Consider the following 27,474-nt stretch of genomic DNA (forward strand, 5'->3'; position numbering starts at 1 on the left):
AAAGGGGAAATTCCGATCCAAAAAAACGGAAAAGATGGCAATAATTCCTCGAGGATTTCTCGAAAAGCCCATTGAGTGACGTTTTATTCAAAGCCTCCCTTCCTGGGCCCAGCTGTGGTACTTAGTAAAGCTGGGTCAGAGTTGTCCTCTCCCTCGGAATAACTACCTTCACACGGGTGAATCGTTTGTGATGCGGTATATTATCTTTACGGCCTATGGCTGGATCAAGGTGTTTTAAGTGTGTATAAACCCTTTTCGCTATTTTCGTTTATATAACCAGTCTTGGAAAAGGGCAAGTATCTACTGTTGTTGGATGGTACAAGGCCCTGCCAACGAAATAAAAATACAAGGAGTGTAAAAAATGGGCTTCAGTAATAGTAAATCAGGCAAGAAGCCTCTGCTTTTCGATATCAGACTAAAAGATGTTGATAACGACGTAATTCTACTGAAGGGTCCACCAGACGAGGCCCCGTCAGTGCTTCTATCAGGTTGTATCGTATTATCCATTAATGAGCCCATGCACATTAAAAGCATATCATTGAGACTGTTTGGAAGGATACAAATTGATGTCCCATTGGAAAACCATCAGGATTTGAAGGCTTCGTCTTCATCTTCACCACCACCAAGGATCAGAAAGTATAACAAGGTCTTTTACAACCATACATGGGACAACGTTAACCTCCAAGACTATCTTAGTGGTTCAAGGGAACAAGCAGGTCTCGCGGGTAGCAACTCATCAAGTAATATCTTAAACATTAATCAAAGAGCTCAGTCCTCAAGCTCTTTGAAATCTTTAAAGGGATCCTCGACGCCCTCCTCGCACACTTTGGGCAAGGGGAACTATGATTTCCCATTTAGCGCTATTTTGCCTGGTTCGTTGCCGGAAAGTGTAGAATCTTTACCAAATTGCTTTGTGACATATAGCATGGAATCGGTCATTGAGCGTACCAGGCACTATAGCGATTTGACTTGTAGGAAAAATATTCGAATTTTAAGAACCATTTCACCTGCCGCGGTAGAATTATCAGAAACTGTCTGTGTAGATAATTCATGGCCCAATAAAGTTGATTATTCTATTTCGGTGCCTAACAAAGCCATAGCTATCGGTTCAGCAACCCCGATTAATATCTCTATTGTACCTCTTTCGAAAGGTATAAAATTGGGGCCCATTAAAGTCGTATTATTGGAAAACTATCAATATTGTGATCCTTTCCCCCCTGTGACATCTGCAAGTAGACAAGTAACAGATTTAACTCTTGAAAATCCCTTAAATGAATCTTCTGAAGACTTTAATGTGGACGGTCGCTACATAAATAACCCTTTTTATGAGGCTGATCATTCGTTCCAGGATAAATGGGAAGTTGATACATTTTTACAGATTCCAAACAGTTTATTAAATTGTGTTCAAGATTGCGATGTTCGTTCAAATATTAAAGTTCGTCACAAGCTTAAATTTTTTATCATGCTGATTAACCCGGATGGTCATCAATCTGAATTAAGAGCATCCTTACCCATTCAACTTTTTATTTCGCCATTTGTAGCACTTTCCATCAAGCCGGTATCATCATCCAATTTATATTCATTTACTGGCGCAATCAACCAAGATGAAAATCTGCAAAACGAAGATGAAGAGGAGTACTTATTCTCGAGATCTGGATCAGCCACAGGGCTGGAATTGATGGCAGACATGCGTAATGGTACTGCAGTCCCCACCGTTTCAGACTTAATGACACCTCCAAACTATGAAATGCATGTATATGATCGTCTTTATGGCAGTTCTTCCAATCTAACGCACGCTGAAACACCAGAGACATGTACTCCATTAGAAAGCGAATGTTCAGCTTCTGATGATCAGCAAGATCTAGAAGATCTACGGATAAGACTGACCAAAATCAGAAACCAACGTGAGAATTTGGGGCTACCTGCATCTGCTTCATCTGCTGCTGTTTCCAGATCATTATCGCCGTTATTAAATGTCCCGGTACAAGAAGACGGGACAGATGGAAGTTCACCTCAGAACACTTCTAGCCTCAACAACAGTTTAACTTCAGGAATACATAGTAACGTATCACCCGTTTTGCTTTCAAGATCACGAGCTGGTAGTACTCTAGCTAATGACGTGCTACCAGTACCTCCGGGCTTGAATTATCTGGAGACTCAAAATTTGAACAAAGTCCCATCGTATGGTAAGGCAATGAAGTATGACATTATTGGTGAAGACTTACCTCCCACCTATTTCTGTTCGATACAAAACGTGCAACCTAGAAAACCTAGTAGAGTGCATTCTAGAACGTCATTGGCAACACTATCATCTTCCATCCCAACTAGTTTCCATTCTTCCAGTTTTAGGAGTGGCACTGCTTCCCCTATCTCGATAATCAATGGCTCCAGGTGTAGTTCTAGTGGAACATCTCTTAATACGCTTGGTGAATCAACAGTATCGGGTAGTAGCTTTAAAAGATCACCTTCAAGGCAGAGGTCTAGATCTTTAGCTGGGTTCATGGGGGGACTTCTCTCGAAGGGTAATAAACGGTAATAATCACTATTCTTTGATTTTTGCATGAGAAAAAAAATCCTATTTATTTATGCACATATAATCACATACAGAAACGTTTAATGCAGATAAGCGTTTAGGCATCATTATTGCTCTATTAAGAGTTCCAAAAAGAACTAGGATGTTGAATAACGGTAGCGACGACATATTAGTGTGACTGTGTTTACTGAAAACACTGCAAGGTAAGCTTAATATTAGTATCATGCCTATTGTGTTCCAGAACATGTTGAAACTCGGTCAAAATATGTTACGTAAATAGTCAGTGATAAAGACTCTATTACTAGAGGTTGTGAAAGTACATATTTCAGCCGTTCACCGGATATTAAATTTCAGTTTGTATTGATGTTCATTGACTACTTGTTTATGTTTAGTTTACGATCTACACAAGTTTTGATAAATTAAAATTACTCTTTGAAAAAAGATGTTTAATGCAAAATAAACAAAACAATAAAAACTGTGTATTTAAGTTCCCAAAGTTGGAAGCGACGGAGAGTTCAAATTTGGAAAAAGTGAGGGGAAAAGTGAGATTATAATTACATTTGATTGTGAAAAGGGGATTAAACCTTACTAGAGATGCTTACTAGTTTTCGTATTATATCAGAAGGGAAAAAAAGTAGAACAGTATCCGGTTAATCTTATCCTTTACAAAAAACTGAATACAAACTTGCACTTCCTTTAATACTCTTTTCTCTTAACCGTTTTTTTGTTTTACGACACAAAAACAATTATTGTGTCGTGCCGAAAAAACACTTTGGCGCAGAAACGAAAATAGTAAGCTCCAAGAACTAATAGAACTGGCAGTTAAAGCTCGATTCTTTATTGACCTTATCCCTTATGGAATGTTTCAGTAAACCACATAAGCTGAAAGATTATCAAAGAATATTATCTAGTAATCAACTACAACAACAAAAAAAAAAAGAAATTAAACTATAAAGAAACAATGTATTCTATCTCAAACAAAAAACCTTCCATACTAAGTATGGTTCCCTTAAATATTCTGAAAAACCATGATATAAAATTGAAAAAAGATCAAGAGAAAAAGATATCTTTTAACCCGGTGGTCACTCCCATAAGGTCGGATGACTATCACGACAAAACTTCCAGATCTTCAAGTTCAAGTCATTCTGATTCACCTGAATTTTTGAGAATCAACAACAACAAATCTAGTTACAAAGACGGGGATTTGAAGGTTTTTGAAAGTAAAAAATTGGTTCCACTCTTCATTGGTGACCTTCATGAAACTGTTACTGAAGAAACTCTAAAAGATGTTTTTGGAAAATTTCCATCTTTTGTTTCTGCCAAGGTGTGTCTTGACTCGGTAACTAAGAAATCATTGGGCCATGGTTATTTAAATTTTGAAGATAAAGAAGAGGCTGGAAAAGCCATGGAAGAACTGAACTACACTGAAGTTAATGGAAAAGAAATTAGGATTATGCCATCACTAAGAAATACAACGTTTAGGAAAAACTTTGGTACTAATGTGTTTTTCTCCAATTTGCCCTTAAACAATCCTCAATTAACAACTAGAGCATTTTATGATACGTTTTCGAGATATGGGAAAATATTATCCTGTAAGTTAGACTCGAGGAAAGATATAGGGTTCGTGTATTTTGAGGACGAAAAAACCGCAAGAAATGTGATTAAAATGTACAATAATACAAATTTTTTTGGAAAAAAGATTTTGTGTGGAATACATTTTGATAAAGAGGTCAGAAGTGTTCCAAATTTTGAAACACAGAAGTCACGATTGGATTCGGAAACAATCATCGAGAAGGAGCAAGCCTTGAACGATAAACAATCAAAACGTAATAACGGTGAATCTAAGAGTAACCTGCCATCATCTCAAAACTCCATCTTTATCAAAAACTTGCCAATAATAACCACAAGAGATGATATTTTGAATTTCTTTAGTGAAGTAGGTCCAATAAAGTCAATTTATTTATCTAACGCTACTAAAGTAAAATATCTCTGGGCTTTTGTTACGTACAAAAGCGATGATGACTCTGAAAAGGCAATTAAACGATACAATAACTTTTACTTCAGAGGCAAAAAACTCTTAGTGAGTAGAGCCCAAAATAAGGAGGAAAGAGCCAAATTTATAGAGTCCCAAAAAATGTCCACACTTTTCCTGGAAAACTTGAGCGCTGTTTGCAACAAAGAATTTCTTAAATATCTGTGTCATCAAGAAAATATCAGGCCTTTCAAGATTCAAATAGATGGCTACAGTGAAAACACTTCCGCTTATTCTGGGTACATTAAATTCAAGAATTTTGAAGAAGCTACAAGAATATTCAATTTTTTGAATAACCGTTTAGTAGGAGGGAGCATCGTTATAACATCCTGGGAAAGACAAACTAATACATCGAAGCAGTATCACGATGATTACGGGATCCGGAATAAACTTTCTCCTTCCCACCCACAAATTACCCCATACTACCATTATTCACAAACCAGCGATTTGAACTCCTCACAGTATGCTGCGAGAGCTCCTTCATCAATGAGTAACAGTACAAGATCACTGATGAAAAATAAAAATTTCAACAAGAAAGTTCTGGAGACGTTCGAAAAACAAGTGAGAAGAGGAATAGATTTCATGAGATTTCCAAGTGCAACTAGAGAGGAAAACATACACGGAATATCTGAGTATATTTTTGACACTTATTGGAATCGAGATATTTTAGTCCTGGATAAATTTTTATCATTATTAAAGAGCAGTCCCTATCACGAAGGTGTTTTGCAAAAACAAATTGAAGAAGCAGCAAGCTCGTTGGGATTTAAAAGATAAAATGCGTCTTTATTTTTTATTACTTAGCTAGAGTTTTTGGTTATTCATTTATTTACTTATTTACACTAGTTCGATTTTTTTTCATTATTTTTAAGTGTTATTAAAAAGTATTATTATGGCGGAAATATTAAAAAAAGAGATGAGAAGTGAGGAATTCTATACAATATCAAATGAGAAAGTAAGAGGTCGGTTTGAGAAAGGAACAGAGAAAGAGATAAAATTACAAAAATAACAACTTACGTCATGCTCTGAAGCCCCCTTCCCTTTCAGACTAGTTCAACATAATTTGCTGGAAAGATACCTTCTCTACCATTAACTCTCCCAGTCCACCAGTCATTTTGGGAGTCAGATTTCTTCAAAATTGTGACAACATCACCCTTTCTAAATGGCAAATCTCCGGATTCTTCTCCTGCAAAGCTATATAATGCCACAGCTTTTGGAGAAGATGTGGATGGGGATGTTGGAGCAGCAAATCTGCCTTGACTTGTTTGCGGCGTTGAAGCGGACGAGATTCTAGACTTGGAAAATCTGTTTGATAAATCATCCACCTCACGATCGTTCGTCTTGTCCCTTCCACTACCACCGGTGTAATCATCGTATTCATCATCAGCCCAACGTGAATTTCTTGAAGGGTGAGACCTCGACTGAGCGGTGCCCGATCTCCTATGGCTGGCATAATAACTCGAAGCTCCAGTCGGGTCGTCAAGTTTACCACCACTACCACCACTAACAGTGGGTGTTACTCTCGAGTTTCTTGGAAGCCCATCACCGTAATCGTCGTCATTGTCATCATCGTCAAATGTGTAGCGAGAATCACTTTTAGCTCTCCCTCTTGTGGATCTTGTATTGGCCCTGCCAGATGAAGTGTCTGAAGAGCTGAATGAACTAGGAATGTCGTTGTAAAAATCGTCGCCATCGTAATAGCCATCTTCGTCTTCATCGTAACCACCACGGCCGCTGTTGGGAGACCTGTAATTGAAGGCTCTCGACTCCAAAACACGGAACAAGGGATCCACCGCTGGGGGTGGTCTTATCCTACCGGACAAAATCATTTTCGCAGTACAATTATCACCATAAAACTTTCTGTTGGCCTCCCTTCTTTCCAAAATGGCAGAACCTTCCACGGAAACACCTGCGAATAGCCCTTTACTCTTGGAATAGGCGAAAACGGCAGCCAGACCACCCGCAGAGGCAGAAGCGGCTGCTTCAGCACTTCTACCAAGGGGCCCGGCAGCTACAGAGACATTACCACCTAGAGTGATAGTCCCGAATTCAGAAAATGACTTAACAGCGTCTTGCGAATTTAAAATAAAAACGAAATCGGTCAATTCTATACCAACCATACCACCGGCACCGGCACCTGCCATACCGATGGCGGATGGAGCCGACCATGTGCCATCCTTAAGTCTGGCAACAATCACACCAGAACCAGCTCTACCAGAAAATAGGAAACCGGCCTTTAGGACCGTTATGATAGCCAGCCCTTTAGCTCTTTTTAACACATCTGGGGGGATGACCTGCTCTGCACCAAAAACTTGGTTTGGTTTGACAAAACTAGCCAAGATCTTCGCAGCTTTTCTACATTATTCATCTTCAGTTAGTAATCAATGGACGAAAAAAGAAGACCCAAATTAAGGGAAAACTCCCACATGGGTTTCGTGGGCAAAGCCCATATAAAACATACTTTGTCTCACTCTTTAGGTTTCTAGGAATAGGATTGTTGATACCCATTGCGTACGATGCGCCTCTTACTCTGGTTTATTTTGCCACCCGTGATCCGAGGCCTTACTATATTCCCTCGATAGTTTATACTCTTTGATGTTCAACTTCCGTGATGCGGCCGAGTGGGCGAACAAACAGGGTGCTGCTGCTACTAAACGAACAGCAAAGATGGACGATCCGTGCGCCACGGCAGATCTGGGCACCCAATGAGGTTCTCAATGGCACCTTAAGAGGATGGGTGGTTTTGCAAAATGGCATGTGAGTTTATATAAGGGTTTTGTGAGGAGTTTTACATACGCTATCAAGATATCTGAACTTAAATATTCGCCCAAAAGGGATCGTTAACGAATTGCGAGATGGGTAGTTTCCTTACAGATGGCACTTTCTGCGGTGGTACACCCTCTTCCAGATAGTAGAGGTATTTAAGCTGCAGAACATCTACTATGTACTTCTTCACCTTGCCGTAACACACGCCCACCTGCGCCACGCCATGTGCGTCATCGCTTAGAACAAATCTGGATCCACAATGCTTCTTGACCAGGTCGCAAACGGCCTTACCAGGATACGGCTCCTCGAGACCCTTCCTTAGGGCGGATGTGTTGATCTCAATGGTGCCACCATAGGAGTCTATAAATTGTAAATTTCTTACCACTGCGTCGTATACGTCCGGCCATTGGTTGATGACGTCTAACGAGGCAATTGGAACTCCGGCTTCTTTGTCGCATAGACCCGTTTTAGGATCCACCAGCATGCCACTGGGTAGAAACAACTTGAACAGGTCGAAATGGCCCACGACCAAAGGCTTGACGTTGGTGAGCATTTCATACTGCGAATGGAAGTAAGACAGCAAGAAAAGTCTAAAGTTGTCATCGAGGGAATGCAACGAATTGTGCCATTGCTCTTGATCAAAGTCAATGGGGATCCCGTTAACGTGGTGAACCGAACCCACGCAAAACTGCAGGATGCCACTGTTCTCCGTCATCACCCTTTTGGCGTACTTGATATGGTCCATGTCACAGCTCTCGATCTCTGTCCCGATAATGAATCTAGTTCGAACTTCTGGCATAGCAGCATAACGAGCCTTAATTTCTTGTGCATGACTCAAAAAATTCTTGAATGATGTTTCTAGACTGGTTATGATCTCATCGGAAGTATCGCCTAGTTCCAACTCTTCCGGGTATATGAACTTGGACTCAAGTCTTGGAATGTGCTCTGTGAGGCAGTATGTGTGGAAGCCCAATTGGACCACTCGGTCAATCATGGAATTCAGAGGGTCTGCGCCATGGGCACAGTAGTCACCGGAATGGGAATGGTGTGAATGCATCTCCTCAAGGCTTCTTTTCAATTCGACGTGTTCAGCACCTTCAGAGCATCACGATTGTGTTTGAGAAAAGTAGTCACACACAGTACTTGTATGTATTAATTTGGACAATGACTAACTAAAAAAAAACCAAAAAAGAAATGGACGAGTCCGGAATCGAACCGGAGACCTCTCCCATGCTAAGGGAGCGCGCTACCGACTACGCCACACGCCCTGGTATTTCTTGAAAAAGTGTAAAGCTGGTGCATTCTCAACAGATGCGGCGGCACAGCAGGACAGCCTACTGTAGTATGCCATACACTTACTGTTGTAAGTCATTATGAGCTATGCGTACTGATGCGCTGGGTCCACTTCTTTAATACTGACATATTGCCCTCTATAGAGCTGCAAATTTGGATGATAAAGTTTGGGATTCCATTTTTATTCCATGTTATACTGTTCCGTATTATTACGTATGTGGATTATGCTAGATATTCTCCACCTCATCAATTTTAGCTATCTTGTCATCTCTCTTATACGTTACCACTCGTTGAATCTATTATAGTATCAATACTTGCACCGCCTCAGCCTGCACCGATTTCACCTTCTAACACCGTATATAATAGTAACAGATGGACGGCAGTTGATTGTTGTTCCAGCATTTTTTGTGTTAATCTTCCACGTCTACTTAAATCAAATCTATCTCTATTCGACTGGATAATTCGAGTGGATATTAAAAGACACGTACAGCGGAATTTTGAAAACTGTGAAATTAATAAGCCCGTTCCAATAGGAGCTGTAATCGGAGTGAACACTTTCCACGTCTGTCTGCTACGCTGGCAACGATTTGTTCCGATCCGTCATGTCCAATAGGCTACCTGGCAAGCGTTCCTCGAAATTGTCATTAAGGCACGTACTGTTTTCGCTGGACTCGTAGTAGCAATCGATGAATGCTTTAAGCATATTGGCTACCTCTGCTTTCTCAAGACCGCTAAAGTTGAATTTACCCACCGTCGAAACAGACCTGTCGCAGGAAGCTAAAAGCTTTGCAATTTGGCGATCAAGGGAAAAGTCTTCAGCAGGAGGCTCCCCAGAATCAACCCCCTGCATCAATTGTTCGCTGGTAGTGTTTCCTTCAATGCTTATGTACGATGGTGACGGTAACGCTACATCAAGGCATTCATCTGCAAGTACTTCACATGAGTGTTTGGTCTGCAGCGCGTTTATCGTCACAGCTAGCAAGGCTGTAAGGGTTGTTGTAAAGGGGGTCATATGATCGTATTTTCTTGTTCCTTTATTATTGCTGGAGAAGTTGTTGGGCCTTGCTTCGAATGTCTTATACTTTAAAGACCCACTTGTAGTTGCACAACACCAACTTCTATGGTATCTGGACCGTGTGATATCTTTTAAACTTCATGAAAGGTGATGGGGGCCTTATATAGAAATCAGCTTATCAACCAAAGTGCTGCCAGATCGTCAATGGCGGGACGACACGTGTGCGTTGGGAAGAAACCATGGTTGTTCTTGCTTGGCCTTGCAGGGCGTGCGTATTGACGTGCGTGTACACAATGCTCACTAATGTATGAAATTGTTTCTCCCTCAATACAGCCGACATTACGTACAGTAGTCTGCAAAACCATACATGGTTGCTGCCACGTAGCAAACTTGCTTATATAAACTTGCAGGGAAACAATAGCTGTGCGTGTTCGAGACATTCTGCACAGCGAGTTTGTCCAAAATATCTTCGAACCGTTTCTCAGGATGCTGGCGAAAAGGAAACGCAATGCTGATATGCTGGCACGTTGCTACCTCTTGTCCGAATTGGCCTTTACTTCAAGTTTGGAGAGAGTCTGTATTATAGTGAGATTTGGCTTCATCGCGTAATTGAAAAAAAAAGCCTTTCGCGTATTGAAATCAGTAATAATACAATAGGATATGTCACTTACAACAGGCTTCAATATATATCTATGTATACACATTTAGGGGTTCATATGGTATAAATCGTTGCACGAAATGAAAGCAAAGAAATCTCAAAGAAAAACAGGCAAAAAACAAAACCTTATCCAGTCTACATTGCAGGTCAATGGCGGTTCAAAATCAAATAAACTGGTCAAGTGTGATAAATGTGAGATGTCATATTCCTCCACGTCAATAGAAGATCGTGCCATCCACGAAAAATACCACGCATTACAACTGCATGGACGTAAATGGTCACCGAATTGGGGCTCTATAGCATACACGAAGCGGGACCACTCGAGTACGATGCATTTATCAAGATCAATGGGGACGATGACTCCATTGAACTCCTCGCCTTTGAAAAATGGCTCGTCTATTGTCCACCAGGAGGAGAAGATTGTGTCTGTGAGACCAGATAAATCCAACGGCGAAGTTCGAGCCATGATGGAGATAATGACGCTAGTGAACAATGAGCTTAATGCGCCACACGATGAGAATGACATTTGGAACAGTACCACAGAAGAGAAAGGTAAGGCATTTGTATACATAAGGAATGACAGGGCGATTGGAATAATAATTATAGAGAATCTGCATGGAGGCAATGGCAAAGCATCCGATCGTGGACGCTGGATGGTCTATGATTCTAGGAGATTGGTACAGAACGTGTACCCTGATTTTAAGATTGGCATATCGAGGATCTGGGTGTGTAGGACAGCACGAAACCTTGGGATCGCGACCAAATTAATCGATATCGCCAGGGAAAATATTATTTATGGCGAAGTTGTCCCCAGAAGCCAGGTGGCATGGTCACAACCCACTGATAGCGGCGGGAAGCTGGCTAGTAAATATAATGGTGTGATGCACAAGTCGGGCAAGTTACTACTGCCGGTATATATATGACTTTAGGAAAGGACGAATGGACGAAAAGATTAAAAGTTATGAGTTATTATTAGTGAGTTTTTTATTATATTATATATAAAATAAATTAGATTATTTTTTGATGGAAGCACTTATCTTTCTTATACCACCTGCGGCGCTCGTTGTCCTTTTCCCTGACGTTACTCTTCTATTCTTGGGCAATAGCTGTCTTAGTATGGTATCATCCGCCGCATTGTTGATGTTGTTCGTTGCGTTGATTTCATTATCTTCCATTCGGGACGATGAAGCAGACAAGATGTCGTTTCTTCTGCGTGGACTCTTAGAGTAATTATTGCTTATGCTATTGGTATCGTGCATGGATTCATCATCCGAGTTATTGCTTTCTATTACTGCTTTCCTGCCGGCATGAGAAGTCATATTGTTGTTATTGTTGATATCTTCTATAGTATTAGAACCGTTCTGGCCCTTTCTCGGCTGACCAGGCGAAGTCTGTGGCACACCCAAACTTTTAAATGCATTACTGCCGCTATTCGCTGTTGAAGGTTGGCTCGAATTTCTGGTATTAAGCGCTCCATGGCTGTTAGGTGGCGGCGTCATTGTCAAATCTCTTAAATCACCTTCGATATTATTTTGAGCAACTTTTTTGTCATCCTTGAGTTTTTTCTTTTGTAAACGATATTCTTCTAGATTTATTAAGGGGTAAAGTCCACCAATAGCCTCACTAGGCTTCAAAGAAATTCTAGTCGTATACTTCCATTCTCTGAAGTCGTTTTGGTGTAAGTATAACCAATGCTGTTGAGGCCCGACTACCATGCCCGGTCTTACAAACCTTAAAAATCCAATACACTCATTGGCGGTGAATCCGTAGGTGTATATCAAATGAGCACCAATCAAACAGCCGGTTCTGCCCAACCCAGCTTTACAATGCACGGCAATTTTCCCGCCTCTTTTGATTATTGTCTCAGCAGCACCAACAAAGTTTTTGACGATGGACAGGTCTGGGCAAGTACCGTCTTCAAATATCAAGTCCAGATGCTGAATGCCGATGTCTTCAAAATGCTTTTTGTTGTATAGATGCGAATTCAACCTTACCACCAATTGGACATCATTATTAGCGAAAAAATTCAAGACGGATCTAAATGGCTGATTCAAATGGGACGACTTGGTGGCCACATGGCCTTTTGTGTGGTCCTCTTGTGGAGACGCAAATGCAATGAAATCCGGAGTCAAGACATTAAAGTCACCATACTCCACGTGTTCGTATTTCTCATAACTTTCCAGATTAAACGAATGCAAATCAATCAAGCTTTTCTCCTTGGCCCTCCAAACACCATAAACCACATCCTGGATGGTTATTTCGAAATCCGCATTGGAATAGCCGGCATCTCTAAATGGCATGAAGGGAGGGTCCACCTGCGCCAAGGGCTGAAGCACTTGGTGCGGAGTCCATGCCTGCACAAGGATCATGTAGCAGCAAAGCAGACATGCGGCGTTAGCACGCTGCCTGGTAGATGCAGAAGAGTAGAAAACCACGGCTTTATTAGCATTTTCAGGATCGTTCAAGATCTCATGGAAAATAACGGCAAAACGATACAGATGGCCGATGTTCATGGGACCGAAATCCAAGTGGAAGCTATTATAAAAAATTGCATCCTCCACGGTAAAGAACACTAACTCATCAGTATCTTCTGGCGTATAGTCGTAGGCACCTAGGTACACCCTACCTCGTAGAAACTCGATAGTGTTGTCGAGATATACACTCTTGCGCATCTTTTCCGTTATTTTAGTCGTAGCCACGGTTCCGCTGCAATTGCTAGTGTGCCTCTAGAAACACCTAGTATCACAAGTTGTTCATTATGGGAAGACCTCAATTTCAAACTGTTTACGTTTGATCCAAATGAAGAAAAAACTGTGTGCTAAAAAACAAGCTCGTTCAAAGCGACATGTCTTCTCGAATCGTCTAGTACCATAAGCTTCCTGGGCCCTAGATTGTCCACGCCTGCTGTCAACTTTAAGCAAACAACTCGTGCAACACCAGCTTCTCACCTATGCATGCGTGGCGCCCCTCCTGCTTGCTTGCTCGCCTTTGTAAAACAGCAATTACTGCCAAAGTGCGAAAATACCCTAAAAGAGATCAACTGTGTCGTTCTATCACGGATCTTGCTTGTAACCGCATAATGACAAGGGAAAAAGCCGTGCAATCCTGTAAATATGCCATGTTATGTATTTGTCATTGAGAAAGCATTTAAAAAAAATTCCAAAAAATATCTCCCGGGGGCGAGTCGAACGCCCGATCTCAAGATTTCGTGGTAATAAATTACAGTCTTGCGCCTTAGACCAACTTGGCTACCGAGAGTGGTATTTGTTGAAAAAATATATGTCGGAAGAGGTTTTAACGAATAAAAAAATAAAGCTTAGATTCCGCATTTTTTCTTAAGGCTTATTGTTCTTTTTTCTTTTTTCCAGTACAATAGTCATCGATGATTACCACATCCATACGAAAAGGACACTACAATTAGCACACGCACATAAGCATTGCTGCCACCATACGCTCATGCACACTCATTCACACATGTGGGAGCATGAGACGGACATACTGAGGGTGCTCGACGATATAGAGCACGACCTGTTTCTACCGCAACGGCTCTCGCGTGATGCTGCTGACGTTGACGAGTCTCACGTCCAATACGGTATAGTTAAAGACTGTTCAGTACTCACATGTGGGTGCTGCGTATCTGAGTCGCTGTTTCATACACTGTGCGATGCGGCTCCGAACAAGCAAGTCATTTGTCCCGTTTGCCATTGTGGAGACGTTAAGCTGCTCTCTGCCATCAAGCCATTGCGGCAGTTGGCTCGACAGATTGATTTCTTCAGGAGCACTGTTGCACAGGCTGAAACCGAGAGTGAGGAGTTTCCGGCTATGGCAAAGGCATCGTTTTCGTCGTCGTCACTATCGCTGTCACGATCGCCGTCTTCCTCTTCCCCTGGATCCGAAACCGATAACAAGACGCTTTCTAGTATGACGACAAAGGAGAAATCATCATTGCTACAGATTTTCCACATTGTGGCCTCGAAGATACACAATTTAAATACAGAGGAGAAATCGGACCACCCGCTCGCTGCAGGAAAGCCCCAAGAACAAGAAGAACACACCGTAAAGGAGAACTACACAAGCAGCCTACTCGAGCCTGCCTATGACGACCGCACGAACTGGAAGGTACTGGATAACGTTTCCAACACGAGGACGGTGCCAATAGACAACAACTCCTCCTTGGTGTCTGCAGACGTTACTATACCCTCCACAGCGACCTACCAGGCAAACAGCACGCATGATCTGGACGAAGAAAGGGAATACTTCTTTGCCAACTGCTTTCCTATGTACAGGAAGAGATTCCAGTTCAATACGCACACCAAGTTTCTCGGGACCAAATCCAAACTGTTTATCAACCAGACTATTTCCCCTGACTGCACCAAATTCGCCTTGATCACCGAACACAAGTGGGAAATATACTCGATCAATCCGAAGGACAACTCTCCCCAGCTTATATCGTGTGGCAAGTCCAGCGGAGAGTATGGGCCCGACTTTAACCAACTGACCGAGCCCACACAGTTACCAGGCACCGCTCCTCAATCATCGAAGAAGAAGAAGAAAAACTGGAGCCAGCGATTTTGCAAACTGTCCAATGACTTCCTGATAATATCGGGCTCGCATAATATTCTCAATATTCACGACATCAACCAAAGCGGCAAACTGATATATACATACGTCTCGAACTTCCCCATCCGGTGCATAGACATCGACCCTCGGTCGCAGATAATAGCGTACGGGATTACAGGGAAAGATAGGCACACGGGTGCAGAGCAAGCATTAATAGTAATTCAACAGATCACCAGAAACAAAGTCACCCAGGAGCCCGAGTTTCCTCCGCCGATCACAATAACACTCCCTTACAGGGACCCCATCAATACCATACAACTGTCGCACGATGCCAAGTACCTGACGTGCTCCACCGCATTGGAGTCTCGCTTCTTGATCATCTCCCTCCAGAAAATAAACGAACCAAGACTGATAATGAAAAGCGTCCGGTCCATTGACACGTCGTTGGAATCAGAAGGAATCACCGATACAAAACTCTTCCCGGGGAACCCGAACCTGATGTGTATCACGTCCACAGCATTCAACTCGTCCCCCCTGGTGATAAACACCAAGATTACCCAAATCAACGGCGTACGGACAGTGGCCCAGCCGTCCATGCTGATCAGAGTGGACGAAATCGGATGCAAGATCCACAAGTGCGAAATCTCTCCAAGAAACGACGCTATCGCCTTTCTCGACCGCAATGGGTCCGTCTACATTATGTGTGCGCCCACCATGATGGACAACAACGAGAAGAGAAGAACCATTCTTGTTGAAACCGTCGCCAACGCCTACAGAGCCTACGAATCGGCCACCTTGCGGTTCAACCCGGAAGGCAACAAGCTATACATCCTGGACAGAAAGGGGGCCTTCTTCGTGGAGGACTTTGCGTTTGGCCTGCCCCAGTCGCGTGAGATCACCAAGTGTAAGCAAATATACTACAAGTAATGCATATAAATATATACTCCTAAAATCTTCATTATTGTCATAAAGTGGCCAGACCACGTGACCTTCTGAGTCACGTGATGATCTACCACCACAGGTGTGGCTTTTTTTTGGCTTTTGGTTGTGAAAAAGACTCATCATAATCGTTTTGAACTATAGTCATCTCGAGCAAATGGTGTATATAAGCGACCGGGGCATGGTTCTCGAGGTTTTCGGCTGCTATCAAAGTGATTTTTGTTTAATGGACCGCACATAGTTCGCTCCAACTGCTTATCCTAGGAATCTACCCATAACGAAATGTCGGTCGAGTTTGCTACGAATCCATTTGGCCAGACCAAAAACGCAACCGAGTTGCCCAGCTACGGGACACCCGTAACTGCAATCTCCTCCGTATTGTTCAATAACGTGGACTCTATATTTGCCTACAAGTCCTTTTCTCAAGCTGACTTGTTGCACCAAGACTTGAAAAAATGGTCACTGCAGAATAGTAACGGGTCACGTGGCAAGACATTCTTCCAAGAGCTAGATATTAGATCTGGCGCTGGGTTAACCCCCTTGGGATTCTCTCACGGATTGAACAATACCACTGCGATTGTTGCTCCCGGGTTTGCGCTACCATATTTCATTAACTCTTTGCAGACTGTCCCACATGCTGGTAAGTTTATTTTAAATGTTGGTGCCTTGAACTACGACAACACCAGCGGTTCTGTCACCAACGACTACGTCACAGCATTGGACGCTGCTTCCAAGCTTAACTATGGTGTTGTGACCCCAATTTCAACCAACGAGGTGCAAAACGTCGCTCTGCTAGCGTTGGCGGTTGCCACTTTCAGTAACCGTTCGGGTGCCATCAATTTATTTGATGGGCTGAATTACTCAAAGACCGTAGTACCATTGGTTGAAACTGCTGCAGAATCCTCCATTTTGGGAAAGTTGTCCAAAGTCATTGCTCCAAACGCTGCGTTTGATGATGTCTTGGACAAGTTTAATGAATTAACAGGGTTGAGACTACATAATTTTCAATATTTCGGCGCCCAAGATGCTGAGACTGTCTTTGTCACCTATGGGTCTTTGGAATCTGAATTATTCAACTCCATAATTAGTGGTAACAATGCTAAAATAGGGTTAATCAACGTTAGAGTGCCATTACCCTTCAACGTGGCTAAATTTGTGACCCATGTCCCATCCACAACCAAACAGATCGTTACCATTGGTCAAACTTTAGATGGCTCTTCACCTTCTTTTTTAAGATCTCAAGTCTCTGCCGCTTTGTTCTATCACGGCCGCAAAAGTATCTGTGTATCTGAATACATTTACCAACCAAATTTCATCTGGTCTCCAAGTGCTGTCAAGTCAATTGTTTCTTCATTCATCCCCAACCTAACTTTCGACACCGATTCGTCATCTAGTGAAGGGTTCATTTATTGGGCTTCTGATAAAAGTGCCAATATTGATGTTGCTTCAAAATTGGTAAAAGCTTTATCTTTGGAGGATGGAAAATATGTATCTCTTAGAACCAAATTCGACAATCTGGCCAACGCCGGTACTTTCCAAGCTCAATTCGTTACCTCTGGCGAACAGGTTACCACTTCAAACATCGATATTACAAAGTTGGCCATTGTGGAAAATATTAGTTTACTGAAACATTTGGATGTGGTTGCTACCGTCGAAGAACAAGGTTCCATTGCCTTAATTTCTCAAACAACAACCAAAGATTTGGATTTGGACTCAGTAGAATCTTATGTTAAGAAACTGGGAATTCCAGAATCATTTTTGATTTCTGTTGCAAAGAAAAACATCAAGCTGTTTATCATCGATGCTGAAGCTATTAACGATGAATCCAAATTATCTTTGTTGATTCAAGCCGTTTTCTGGAAGCTAGCTTTCGATCTTGATGTGGCAGAATCTACGAACCGTATCTGGAAAAGCATTGATGCAGATGCCGACATTTCTGCTGCTTCTATCTCTGAATTCATCACTGCTGCGTTGAAAGACTCCATTAAGGAAGTTCCATCAACTGCCTACATTGGATTTTCTGAAATCACCATTGAAAAGAAAGATGAAGACGAAGAACCCGTTGCTTTGCCAATCTTTGTCAATGAAACATCTTTTGTTCCAAACAAAAGTAGTATTGAAGAGATCCCACTAGCCCAAACATCTGAAGTATCTGATATTGCTAAGAAATTGTCGTTCAAAGAAGCCTACGGAGTGGAAAACAAACTGAGACCTGACTTACCAGTTAAGAACTTCGTTGTCAAGGTTAAAGAAAACAGACGTGTCACACCGGCTGATTATGATAGATATATCTTCCACATTGAATTTGACATTTCTGGTACTGGTATGACTTACGACATTGGTGAAGCCCTTGGTATTCACGCAAGAAACAACGAAGCTTTGGTAAAAGAATTTTTAAAATCTTATGGCTTAAATGAAACCGAAATTGTTTCGGTTCCTAACAAGGACAACCATCATTTCTTGGAAACAAGAACAGTTTTGCAAGCCTTCGTCGAGAACTTGGATATTTTCGGGAAACCACCAAAGAGATTTTACGAATCATTGATCCCATACGCCACTAATGAAGATGACAAGAAAAAATTACAAGACTTGGTCACTCCAGCGGGTGCGGTTGATCTGAAAAGATTTCAAGATGTGGAATACTTTACATATGCTGATATCTTCGAATTATTCCCATCTGTTCGCCCATCTCTTGAAGAGCTTGTTACCATTATCGAACCATTGAAAAGAAGAGAGTATTCTATTGCCTCTTCTCAAAAGGTGCATCCAAATGAAGTTCACCTGTTGATTGTTGTCGTCGATTGGCTGGATAACAAGGGTAGAAAGAGATACGGTCAGGCTTCTAAGTATATCTCAGACTTGGCTATCGGATCAGAATTGGTGGTTAGTGTCAAACCATCTGTTATGAAACTACCTCCATCTCCAAAACAACCAGTTATTATGAGTGGTTTGGGTACTGGTTTGGCCCCATTTAAAGCAATCGTTGAAGAGAAATTATGGCAAAAGCAACAAGGTCATGAAATTGGTGAAGTCTTCTTATACTTGGGTTCAAGACATAAAAGAGAAGAATATTTATATGGTGAAATATGGGAAGCTTACAAAGACGCCGGTATCATCACCCATATCGGTGCTGCATTCTCAAGAGATCAACCTCAAAAGATTTATATCCAAGATCGTATCAAAGAAAACTTGGATCAACTAAAGACTGCAATGATCGATAACGAAGGTTCCTTTTACTTATGTGGTCCTACTTGGCCAGTTCCAGACATTACTCAAGCTTTGCAAGACATTTTATCTAAAGATGCTAAAGAAAGGGGTGTCAAGATTGATTTGGATGCCGCAATTGAAGACTTAAAGGAAGCTTCGAGGTACATTTTGGAAGTCTACTAATTTAATTTTGTAATAGAAAAAAGTTATATTTATTAAATATCTCCCGAATTTTTTTTTTTTACCTTTAGTTTTCCCTTTTGTATTTAGATATTACTATATATCCCGCTCTAAAAAGTACAAGAAGGCAATTAAAATATATATACAGTTGCATAGTGTATTATTATCCGATGGCACAAAAATAGAAGGAACTACTTACGTCACATTATACTAACTACAGAAGTACCATCTTGAAATCTAGTCCTAAAAACCCTATTAGCATTGGTAAACATACCCTCCTTTAGAGAAACGACTATGAATTGCGATCCTTTGAACCTTGTCTTGATTAAGTGACCTATGTTTTGGGTATGACTTAAATCAAGAGCAGCGTCAACCTCATCTAAGATATACATCGGCGCTGGTCTGAATTGTAATAATGCCATAATCAATGCTAAGGCAATCAGAGATCGTTGTCCACCTGATAGTTCTATTAAACTATCCTTCCATATACTACCAAGCTTCACTTTAACTTCTAGACCTTGCGTGACATCTTTATCTTTGCAAGGAACCAATTTGGCGAATGAGTTTGGTAAAAGATCGGCAAAAATATTACCAAAATCGAGTGTCACTTTTTCCCAAGTTTTAATTAAAGTCTCCCTCTTGTATTCATTTAACTTGGATATAGTTTCTTGAATTTTCATCTTATCCTTTTCGATAGTTTTGATCATTGTTTTTAATGCTGCTTCCTTTTTCTCTACATTTTCAATCATATTCATGATATTCGGATTAACTTTTTTTCTTAGCTCTTGAAATTTCTCGTTCAATTGTTTACTTCTCTCCCTGTAAGTTTCTAAATCAATACCTTCATTTTGTTTTACGATGCTTGTCACTAAATCAAAATCCTCCAAAAACTCGTGTTTCTGTCGTAGTTCTTCAATTTTCTTCTCGATATTATCCGTATTGGACTTATATTTATTCAAATCATGACTCAATTTTTGTAATTCCAACTCACTGCTTTTCTTTTTTTCCTGTTTCTTCTTCATTAATGTTTCTAGTTCGGTTAGTTCATCATCAATATTCATCAACCTTTTCTTTTCTTCGTTTAGGTTTGCCTGGGTTGTTGCTAGATTATCTTCAATACTTCGTATTTTCTCCTCTAATTCGGTATTTTCTGATTTTAAATTTTCAATAGATTGCAAATAATTTTGCAATAAAGTTTTATTAGAGTCTAGTTCTGAACTTAACTGCTCTGTCTCCAATTCTAGATTTTGGAACAAATCATATTTACCTTCCGATTCCGATTCTTGCTTTTCCAAATTTTTAGCCAACACTTTTAATTCATTTTTCAGTTCATTCAATTTTGATCCCTTATCGTTATCGTATTCCTTCATGTCTTTTTCAATACTTAATACTTCTTGTCGGCACCGTTCCAAATCCATTTGCCTATTTTTTATTTCATTTTCACATTCTCCAATTTCCCTGAGAATTTCTTCATTTCTAGCCATTATTTGAGAGGAAGGGTTTACTTCTAAATTACGCTTTGCCAAATCCAGTTTATGCGATGAAGCATTCAAATCGTTTTGAATAGTTTTTGTTTTTTGCGAAGTAGTGTATTGTTTTTGTAATTCTTCTGTTACGTGGTTAAGGTCGGCTTGAATGATTTCAATTTTTCTTTGAACTTGATTGTATTTTTGAATATCAACCAACAAGGAGTCAGAAGTATTTCTACTACCACCGGATAACGTACCTTCTGGATCGTATACATCACCTTGAAGAGTAATACTTCTAGCACGAATTTTGGGATGGAAAGTGATTTTTTTTGCTGTCTCAGGATCTTCACAAATTAGACTATTCCCAAAAATAAATTCCATTGCCTTAGTGACGGACGTATCAAATCTTATCAAGTTTATAGCTAGTTCTACTTTACCAGGAGCAATTTTCTTGGCCAGCTCGAGCACTTGTGGACTTATAGGTCTAGTGGAAATCTTGTTTAGAGGTATAATAGTCACACGCTTGCGCAGCCTTCCTTTTTCCAACAGTTGAGTAGCCGTTTGAGAATCTTGAACAACAACATTGAAAAGTCTACCCCCAGCACACGTTTGTAGAGCGGTGGAGTAACGAATCTTATCATCATCTAATTCAAAGAGTTGACCCACCACACCATAAACCAGGTTGGATTTAAAATCGGGGTAAGGTGTGGTATAATTGAATTCTAGATTCGCCACACGCCTTTTCAGATATTCAGAGTCATTAGAAATTTGGTAGTATTGACTCTTTAATTCATTCTCCTTTTGCTTCAAATCCTTAATTCGCGATGGGTCAAACCCATACTCGGTCAGTTGCGCTTGTAATTTATTGCAGTTATCTTGGCACTCTTTGACATGCTTGATATTCAGCTCGTTGTCCTTTGTAGCTTGATTTAATTTGGGTACAATAACTGATAGTTCTCTCTTCAGCAAATCCATTTTCATGTTCGATTTTTTTATCGCCAAGGAGACGTCGCTCAATCCTGACTTTGCCTTAATCAATTGCGCATTGTAACCACCATCTGCAGCACCAGTGGATGAAATCCCTGTGGTTAAAGTGGACACTAATTCTTCTTTCTTTTTGTAAAGCTCCCTTTGTTTACTCAGTCCTTCCTGTACAGTTTTATAATCTTCCTCGGTCTTGGTATATTCAATTCTTTTTTCATTAAGTCTTGCAGAAGAATTTGCAATTTCGAGTTCCAAGGCTTTCAGCTTTTCAGTGGTGTCATTTAAACTTTCTCCTTTTATTGATAATGAGGTTTTCAAACGAGAAATCTCATTCAAAAGAGTACTTTCCTCAGTTTCCAATTTGGAAATCTTACCATCCTTGTGCAATTCATTTTGTTTTTGAAGCTTGATTTCTTTGACGTCTTCGTTTAAACTTTCAATTTCCTGGGAGGTCTTTTGAATAAACTCATTCAATTCCTTCATATGTGCCTCACCATTCTCCAAGGTTTCTTTTATGGAGGTATGCTTATGCTTAATATTATAGTAGTCACAAGATGACACGATCCTTTCGGTCTTCTCTAAATCGGTTTGCGTAGATTGGAATTCCAAAAACATCCTCTTTTCATTTCGAAGTTTTTCCAGTTTAGGCTCAATCTCCTCAGTCAAAAGAGTTCTATTTTCTTGTAATTTAGTTTCCTTTTTAGACATTGTCCTTTCAGCTTTCTCTCTACGATCTTCAAACATTTTGGTACCGGCAGCTTCTTCAATCAAAGACAGAATTTCCGTAGGCTTCATGTTCAAAACTTTTGTAATTTTACCTTGCATAATCAAAAAGTTTGGATTATTGATATTCAATTGCACGGATTGGAACAATTGCAAAACAGATTGTTGAGGTGCTCTATGACCGTTTATCAAATATTTGGAAGTTCCACCAAGAACCACTTGCCTGGTAACAGATATTTGGGGAGAGTTTGTGAATCCAATTGGAGAGTTTGACTTATCGGTATTATCAAAAACAATGGTTACACTTGCCTTTGTTACACCAGCCTGGCCACGTTTATAGATCAAATCTTGCAAACTCGATGCTCTCACCGTAGTCATCGATGCGATACCCAGAACAAAGCAAATAGCGTCCAGGATGTTCGACTTACCAGACCCATTCAAACCCGTAATGGCATTGAATTGAGGGTCCCAGTCGGTAATGACCGTTCTTGTAGCGTATGATTTGAAACCATCGATAATCAGTTCCTCCACCTTCATGCAGTAATAACACTAATATCGATTTGTCTTTGTACTTCGAATATGCCCCGTACCTCGAAGCTTGGAGATGATACTGATGATGATGTTTACTATTGTTTTGTTGATCTTAAATTTCAATGGCCTCATTAAAACTCAAAACGCGCTAATCACTATAAACGCGTAAGCTGAACAACCATTCATCAAATAAGAAAAACAACTGTGAATTGATGATGGAAGAGGTTGTACTTTGTTTAGTCAGAGAGTGCAAGATGTACTTGAGGAAATATCTTATTACTACAGAACAAAAACTAATCTAGACTATTTTAAAAAATAAGTGTTATGTTATATTGTATTGTTTGTTTTGCGAATTTTTTGTGTTATTTGAATGTTGCTTAAAGAAAGAGTATATTACTTAATCTAATCTTGGGTCTTTTGGGAACCACGTAACAAACCAGTTCTTCTGGCAGCAATCAAACCGGCCTTTTGACCAGAAACGGCACCTCTAGAAATAGTAGAAGCCTTACCAATATGTTGATGGTTACCACCACCGTGAGGATGGTCAACTGGATTCATGGCAACACCACGAGTCTTTGGCCAGGAGTTTCTCTTCAATCTGTACTTGTGGAAAGCACGACCAGCCTTCAACAATGGTTTGTCAACTCTACCACCACCGGCAATGACACCGATRACACCTCTGGCGTCAGAAGARATGACCTTCTTGGCACCGGATGGTAATCTGACTCTGGTCTTGTTTTCATCTGGGTTGTGACCAATGATGATAACGTAGTTACCAGAAGATCTAGCWAGAGCACCTCTGTCACCAGGTTTTTCTTCAACGTTGGAAACAATGGTACCTTCTGGGACGACACCCAATGGCAAGACGTTACCGACGTTCAAAGAAGCCTTCTTACCGGCGTAAATGAATTGACCGGTGTGGACACCTTCGTTGGCAATGAAGATTTCTTCACGTAATCTGTACTTGTATGGGTCACGGAAGACAACCTTGGCCAATGGAGCACCTCTACCGGAGTCATGGACAATTTGCTTCACGATACCACGGATGTAACCGTGACGTTCAGCGTAATCCAAAGTTCTCAACTTGGCAGCACCTTGTCTCAATCTGGTGTGGGAGGTGAAGATGGAACCAGCACCCTTTCTTTGGTTACGAATAACTCTACCTGGATAAAAATTAATGCGGAAAACATAGTCTTGTTAGTATAAATGGACATGAAAATGGGCCAACGAAGCTACAATGCTGCGATGGCATTTTTCCCGTTGTTGCAACGGCTYTCGAAAAGTGTAATTCTAACATACCCATTGCTTATTGATCTGATGGTTTCTTGGTTTGCTTAAAAGGACTGGCAAGAACTGAAAAGAGTAAACCCAATGGAAGAAATACGTCGTTATAACAATGGGATGCTCGATCGATTATGTGTATGCAGTAGTAGTGTATTGCATAGTAACCGTCTGTTCCACACCCATGCGCAACGGCTAGTTTGGCCATTCCCATACTATGCCAGAGCGATTGGATCGTGCACAGCAGCGGACAGCGGTACTAGGCCATCCGCTCCTGGGGAAAGCCGTTCTAAAGCCTGCCGGAGACGGTACTAACCCAGAAGGAGAGCTCTCGGAGCTGGGCAGAACGATGCTAGTTTGCCAGCGGGCGGGCGAGACACAGATCTCTGCCTGGAGGGCCTGTCAGCAGGCGGGGGATCGGAAGAGTTTGGCGAGGGCACGCATTGTGGAATCTGCTTGAAAAATTCGGCGAAAATAAAAAAAAGTCAAGGGTGTTATAATATCAAGATGCACGGGTGGTACAGTCCGGTACCACAGTCCACAGATCCTTTTTTTTCTTTCGTTTTTTTCAAAGAATGGCTTTAATCTTATTTAGCTATAAAGAATATATTATGTTGGTTCGTCGGTTGGTTCGTTGCACCGGGCTTTAAGCAGCAGCCAGGGCGGGGGCGCCCGAAGAAGAAGGGGGAGGTGGTGGAATCCCGCCAGAACCTGCATCGTTATTTTGCACTTCTTGTACTAGTGCCGCTGGTGCCGCTGGTGCCGCCGGAGGTGGTGGGTCGCGTGCGTTGGTGAGGTTGTCCTTGACCAATTGCTTGATTTCTTGAATCTTGGAGACGAAAGCGGGCTTCACAATCACTGGTTTGCCCCTCAGGGCAGCAGCCTTGCCCACGTCGTCGCAGATGTCTACGATGTTTTTGTCAGATTGCAAAGTGACCAGAGCGGCGGTGATCTGGTGAGGCGCCAAGGGAATGCATCTCTTCTTGTACACCTTGGACCTGTAAATCCAGATCTCCTGCGGGGAGTAAAGCTGGAACAGCTCGCGGATCTCGCTGTCAGTAACGTCGTCAGGCAAATCGTGGCAGTAGACCGTGTCCGGGGCAGTTTCCGGGGCCTCCTTCCCGTTCTTCTTCTTCTTGTCCTTGGACTTTTTGGTCTCTGGTAGCGGGGAGGGTTCTGCCTCGTAAGGGACATGCAGTTTCAGAAACAGTTTCTGGTTCTGGAAGGTGGTTCCGTTCAGGTCTTGGATGGCCTTCGAGGCTAGGGTGGCGTTTGCGAACTGGGCAAATGCAATGCCCAGGGGCTTGCGGGGCTTGTCGGTGCGTTTCTTGCTGAACCTGCGCACGGTCTGTGTGGGGATCAGCACCGAGGTGGCGCCGTAGTCACTCAAAAAGGCGTGCAGGTCGCGCTCGCTGGCGGAGAAGGGCAGGTTCGAGATGTAGACTGTGATCATTTCGGCAGTATCGACGTTGGCTTGTTCAGACATTGCGGTGGAGTGGAGTGTGGTCTTTTGTTTTTTTAGTTGGTTTTTAATTGTGTGGATTATGTTATAATGACAGTTTTTATTTTGTGACGTTTCTTTGTGGCATGGCATGCGCGCGAAAAAAGGGCAAAAGATGAAATGGGCGGCGGATATAGTGAGAACGGGTTCCTAAATTAAGATAATAAAACATGTTATATAAAATCAGACAAAAGTAGTATGTAAGTTTCTAACGTAGTATAATCTTATAAAGTTTATTTCTTGGCAGCAGCCAAGGCCTTAGCAGTACCGTGTAGGGCGTGCTTGTGGTTTCTTCTAAACTTTGGATCAACACCCTTCAAAGAAGGATACTTGTAGGTCTTTGGCTTCTTGATACCGTTTCTGTGAGCCTTCTTGGTTTGGTTGTGAGCGGTATGGTTCTTAGACTTAGCCATTTTCTGGAGAGGATGAATGCACGCGGCGGTTGCGGATGTTCAATTGTTAGTAAAGGTGCGCGAGTGGGAGAAAGAAATARAGTGCTGGCTGCCAATCTGAAGTGTGTATTCGCATGGGTTTAGTCTGGGCTGGGCTAGATTGTGATAGATGTCTTGTGTTCTCATTCTTGCTTCCGGCCTATCATTCCATGGCGCAGGGGGAGGGAGAGCACTTCAGGTATGGTAACAGCACTTCCAATAGGGTGTGGTGGGGGCATATGTTACGTACTTTTTAACTGTATTGTTGTTCCGAGGATCTTGAATATTGAGAGATGAAATAATACTGAACACTCAGTTGGATCTTGAAATACAGTATTGAAATATATGAAATTGCATGTATCCAGAGTGCATGGCAAAGCGCAGGGGGAAAAAAGGCCGGGTTGAGGACAGGTCGTTTTCCACGCTTCTCGTCCTTCTCACCGACCGCGACGCCACCCGATCAAAAATAATAATAAAAAAAAAGCAGTCGCAATGGGTGCATGGGCGACGAAGATGCACGGATGCAGAACAAAAAACCAGTACGCACTCTAAGCGCCGATGCGACTCAACATGTCGCCCCCTATTTCCTAATGATGTGATATGTGTAATATAGTGATATGGTAATATGATATTTTTATTTTATATAGTTGTTTGTTCTCTAAATACAGTGGTAGACTGAAGACCGGGCTTAGAATAAATAGTAACAAGACGGAAAGAAGTAATAAATAATGAATATGAGGGCATGACGGGGGTGGGCGGAGTGCTAGCCAGACTACTTCAGCTTGTCAAACAGTCTGGGCGATGTGCACGTGTCCAAGTAGTGCTGCAGGTGGAAAAACTCCTCCACACAGTCCTCCTTGTGGTCGAGGTCCTGGTAGCCGGGCTGTTGCTGCTGTACCTTGACACGCTCGGCGCACTCTTCGTAGTGGTGTACGAGCACCTTTCCCTCTTCCGTGTTCTTGAAGTGTTCTCTCAGATCTTCCAATTGATCGGTGACGGCCTCCTCATCTTCGTCGTCGTCCTCATCGTCATCTTCATCTTCATCTTCATCTTCTTCTTCGTCTCCCTTATCTTCATCTTCTTTTTCCTCTCCCCCTTCTTCCTCATGCTGTTCGTTGTCATCATCCTCAGCCGCGGCCACGACGGGCAAAACGGTCTCCTTCAACTGTTCCCAGTATTCACCAGCAAGTTCCAACACGCCCATTTTCTATTTTTTCTTTTACTTTTTTCTTTTGGTGTGTGTTTGCAATAAGCGCCAACGTATGCTGCCTGTAGAGAGTGTGAAACCCAAGTCTCGAAAACGGGTGGGCGTTCCAGCAAGCGCGCTCTTATAACTGGCACACCACAGGGGCGGGGCCGCGCGGCCCGATACGC

The 27,474-nt window shown here is 41.8% G+C and overlaps 13 protein-coding genes and 2 non-coding genes across 15 annotated transcripts; 5 read left to right on the plus strand and 10 right to left on the minus strand.

The window, feature by feature from the left end:
• Positions 1-361: 361 nt before the first annotated feature.
• Positions 362-2,536, plus strand: ROG3 (Rog3p; the record flags this gene model as incomplete). The annotated part of the gene is made up of 1 exon (XM_018364854.1): positions 362-2,536. The coding sequence occupies one exon, from the start codon at positions 362-364 to the stop codon at positions 2,534-2,536; it is 2,175 nt and encodes a 724-aa protein (XP_018222557.1).
• Positions 2,537-3,494: 958 nt separating this feature from the next.
• On the plus strand, positions 3,495-5,339 carry PES4 (Pes4p; the record flags this gene model as incomplete). The annotated part of the gene is made up of 1 exon (XM_018364855.1): positions 3,495-5,339. The coding sequence occupies one exon, from the start codon at positions 3,495-3,497 to the stop codon at positions 5,337-5,339; it is 1,845 nt and encodes a 614-aa protein (XP_018222558.1).
• A 266-nt stretch (positions 5,340-5,605) lies between these two features.
• On the minus strand, positions 5,606-6,706 carry LSB3 (Lsb3p; the record flags this gene model as incomplete). The annotated part of the gene is made up of 1 exon (XM_018364856.1): positions 5,606-6,706. One exon carries the CDS (start codon positions 6,704-6,706, stop codon positions 5,606-5,608), a length of 1,101 nt encoding a protein of 366 aa, XP_018222559.1.
• A 671-nt stretch (positions 6,707-7,377) lies between these two features.
• On the minus strand, positions 7,378-8,385 carry HIS2 (histidinol-phosphatase; the record flags this gene model as incomplete). Its single annotated transcript, XM_018364857.1, has 1 exon — positions 7,378-8,385. The coding sequence occupies one exon, from the start codon at positions 8,383-8,385 to the stop codon at positions 7,378-7,380; it is 1,008 nt and encodes a 335-aa protein (XP_018222560.1).
• A 138-nt stretch (positions 8,386-8,523) lies between these two features.
• DI49_1683 lies at positions 8,524-8,596 on the minus strand. The gene has a single exon. It is a non-coding gene; the product is annotated as a tRNA-Ala (tRNA).
• A 1,778-nt stretch (positions 8,597-10,374) lies between these two features.
• On the plus strand, positions 10,375-11,217 carry ECO1 (Eco1p; the record flags this gene model as incomplete). The annotated part of the gene is made up of 1 exon (XM_018364858.1): positions 10,375-11,217. The coding sequence occupies one exon, from the start codon at positions 10,375-10,377 to the stop codon at positions 11,215-11,217; it is 843 nt and encodes a 280-aa protein (XP_018222561.1).
• A 90-nt stretch (positions 11,218-11,307) lies between these two features.
• CDC14 (phosphoprotein phosphatase CDC14) lies at positions 11,308-12,966 on the minus strand (the record flags this gene model as incomplete). Its single annotated transcript, XM_018364859.1, has 1 exon — positions 11,308-12,966. The coding sequence occupies one exon, from the start codon at positions 12,964-12,966 to the stop codon at positions 11,308-11,310; it is 1,659 nt and encodes a 552-aa protein (XP_018222562.1).
• A 497-nt stretch (positions 12,967-13,463) lies between these two features.
• On the minus strand, positions 13,464-13,552 carry DI49_1686. Its single transcript is given in 2 exon segments — positions 13,464-13,500; positions 13,513-13,552. It is a non-coding gene; the product is annotated as a tRNA-Tyr (tRNA).
• Positions 13,553-13,750: 198 nt separating this feature from the next.
• PTR3 (Ptr3p) lies at positions 13,751-15,781 on the plus strand (the record flags this gene model as incomplete). The annotated part of the gene is made up of 1 exon (XM_018364860.1): positions 13,751-15,781. The coding sequence occupies one exon, from the start codon at positions 13,751-13,753 to the stop codon at positions 15,779-15,781; it is 2,031 nt and encodes a 676-aa protein (XP_018222563.1).
• A 294-nt stretch (positions 15,782-16,075) lies between these two features.
• Positions 16,076-19,183, plus strand: MET10 (sulfite reductase subunit alpha; the record flags this gene model as incomplete). The annotated part of the gene is made up of 1 exon (XM_018364861.1): positions 16,076-19,183. The coding sequence occupies one exon, from the start codon at positions 16,076-16,078 to the stop codon at positions 19,181-19,183; it is 3,108 nt and encodes a 1,035-aa protein (XP_018222564.1).
• Positions 19,184-19,380: 197 nt separating this feature from the next.
• On the minus strand, positions 19,381-22,893 carry SMC2 (condensin subunit SMC2; the record flags this gene model as incomplete). The annotated part of the gene is made up of 1 exon (XM_018364862.1): positions 19,381-22,893. One exon carries the CDS (start codon positions 22,891-22,893, stop codon positions 19,381-19,383), a length of 3,513 nt encoding a protein of 1,170 aa, XP_018222565.1.
• A 396-nt stretch (positions 22,894-23,289) lies between these two features.
• RPL2A (60S ribosomal uL2 domain-containing protein) lies at positions 23,290-23,445 on the minus strand (the record flags this gene model as incomplete). The annotated part of the gene is made up of 1 exon (XM_018364863.1): positions 23,290-23,445. The coding sequence occupies one exon, from the start codon at positions 23,443-23,445 to the stop codon at positions 23,290-23,292; it is 156 nt and encodes a 51-aa protein (XP_018222566.1).
• Positions 23,446-24,814: 1,369 nt separating this feature from the next.
• RRT5 (Rrt5p) lies at positions 24,815-25,762 on the minus strand (the record flags this gene model as incomplete). The annotated part of the gene is made up of 1 exon (XM_018364864.1): positions 24,815-25,762. One exon carries the CDS (start codon positions 25,760-25,762, stop codon positions 24,815-24,817), a length of 948 nt encoding a protein of 315 aa, XP_018222567.1.
• A 140-nt stretch (positions 25,763-25,902) lies between these two features.
• RPL29 (60S ribosomal protein eL29) lies at positions 25,903-26,082 on the minus strand (the record flags this gene model as incomplete). Its single annotated transcript, XM_018364865.1, has 1 exon — positions 25,903-26,082. The coding sequence occupies one exon, from the start codon at positions 26,080-26,082 to the stop codon at positions 25,903-25,905; it is 180 nt and encodes a 59-aa protein (XP_018222568.1).
• Positions 26,083-26,872: 790 nt separating this feature from the next.
• Positions 26,873-27,304, minus strand: QCR6 (ubiquinol--cytochrome-c reductase subunit 6; the record flags this gene model as incomplete). Its single annotated transcript, XM_018364866.1, has 1 exon — positions 26,873-27,304. The coding sequence occupies one exon, from the start codon at positions 27,302-27,304 to the stop codon at positions 26,873-26,875; it is 432 nt and encodes a 143-aa protein (XP_018222569.1).
• Positions 27,305-27,474: the final 170 nt, after the last annotated feature.

The sequence above is a fragment of the Saccharomyces eubayanus genome, chromosome VI, assembly GCF_001298625.1.
Source record: "Saccharomyces eubayanus strain FM1318 chromosome VI, whole genome shotgun sequence".
In the NCBI taxonomy this organism is placed as follows: domain Eukaryota; kingdom Fungi; phylum Ascomycota; class Saccharomycetes; order Saccharomycetales; family Saccharomycetaceae; genus Saccharomyces; species Saccharomyces eubayanus.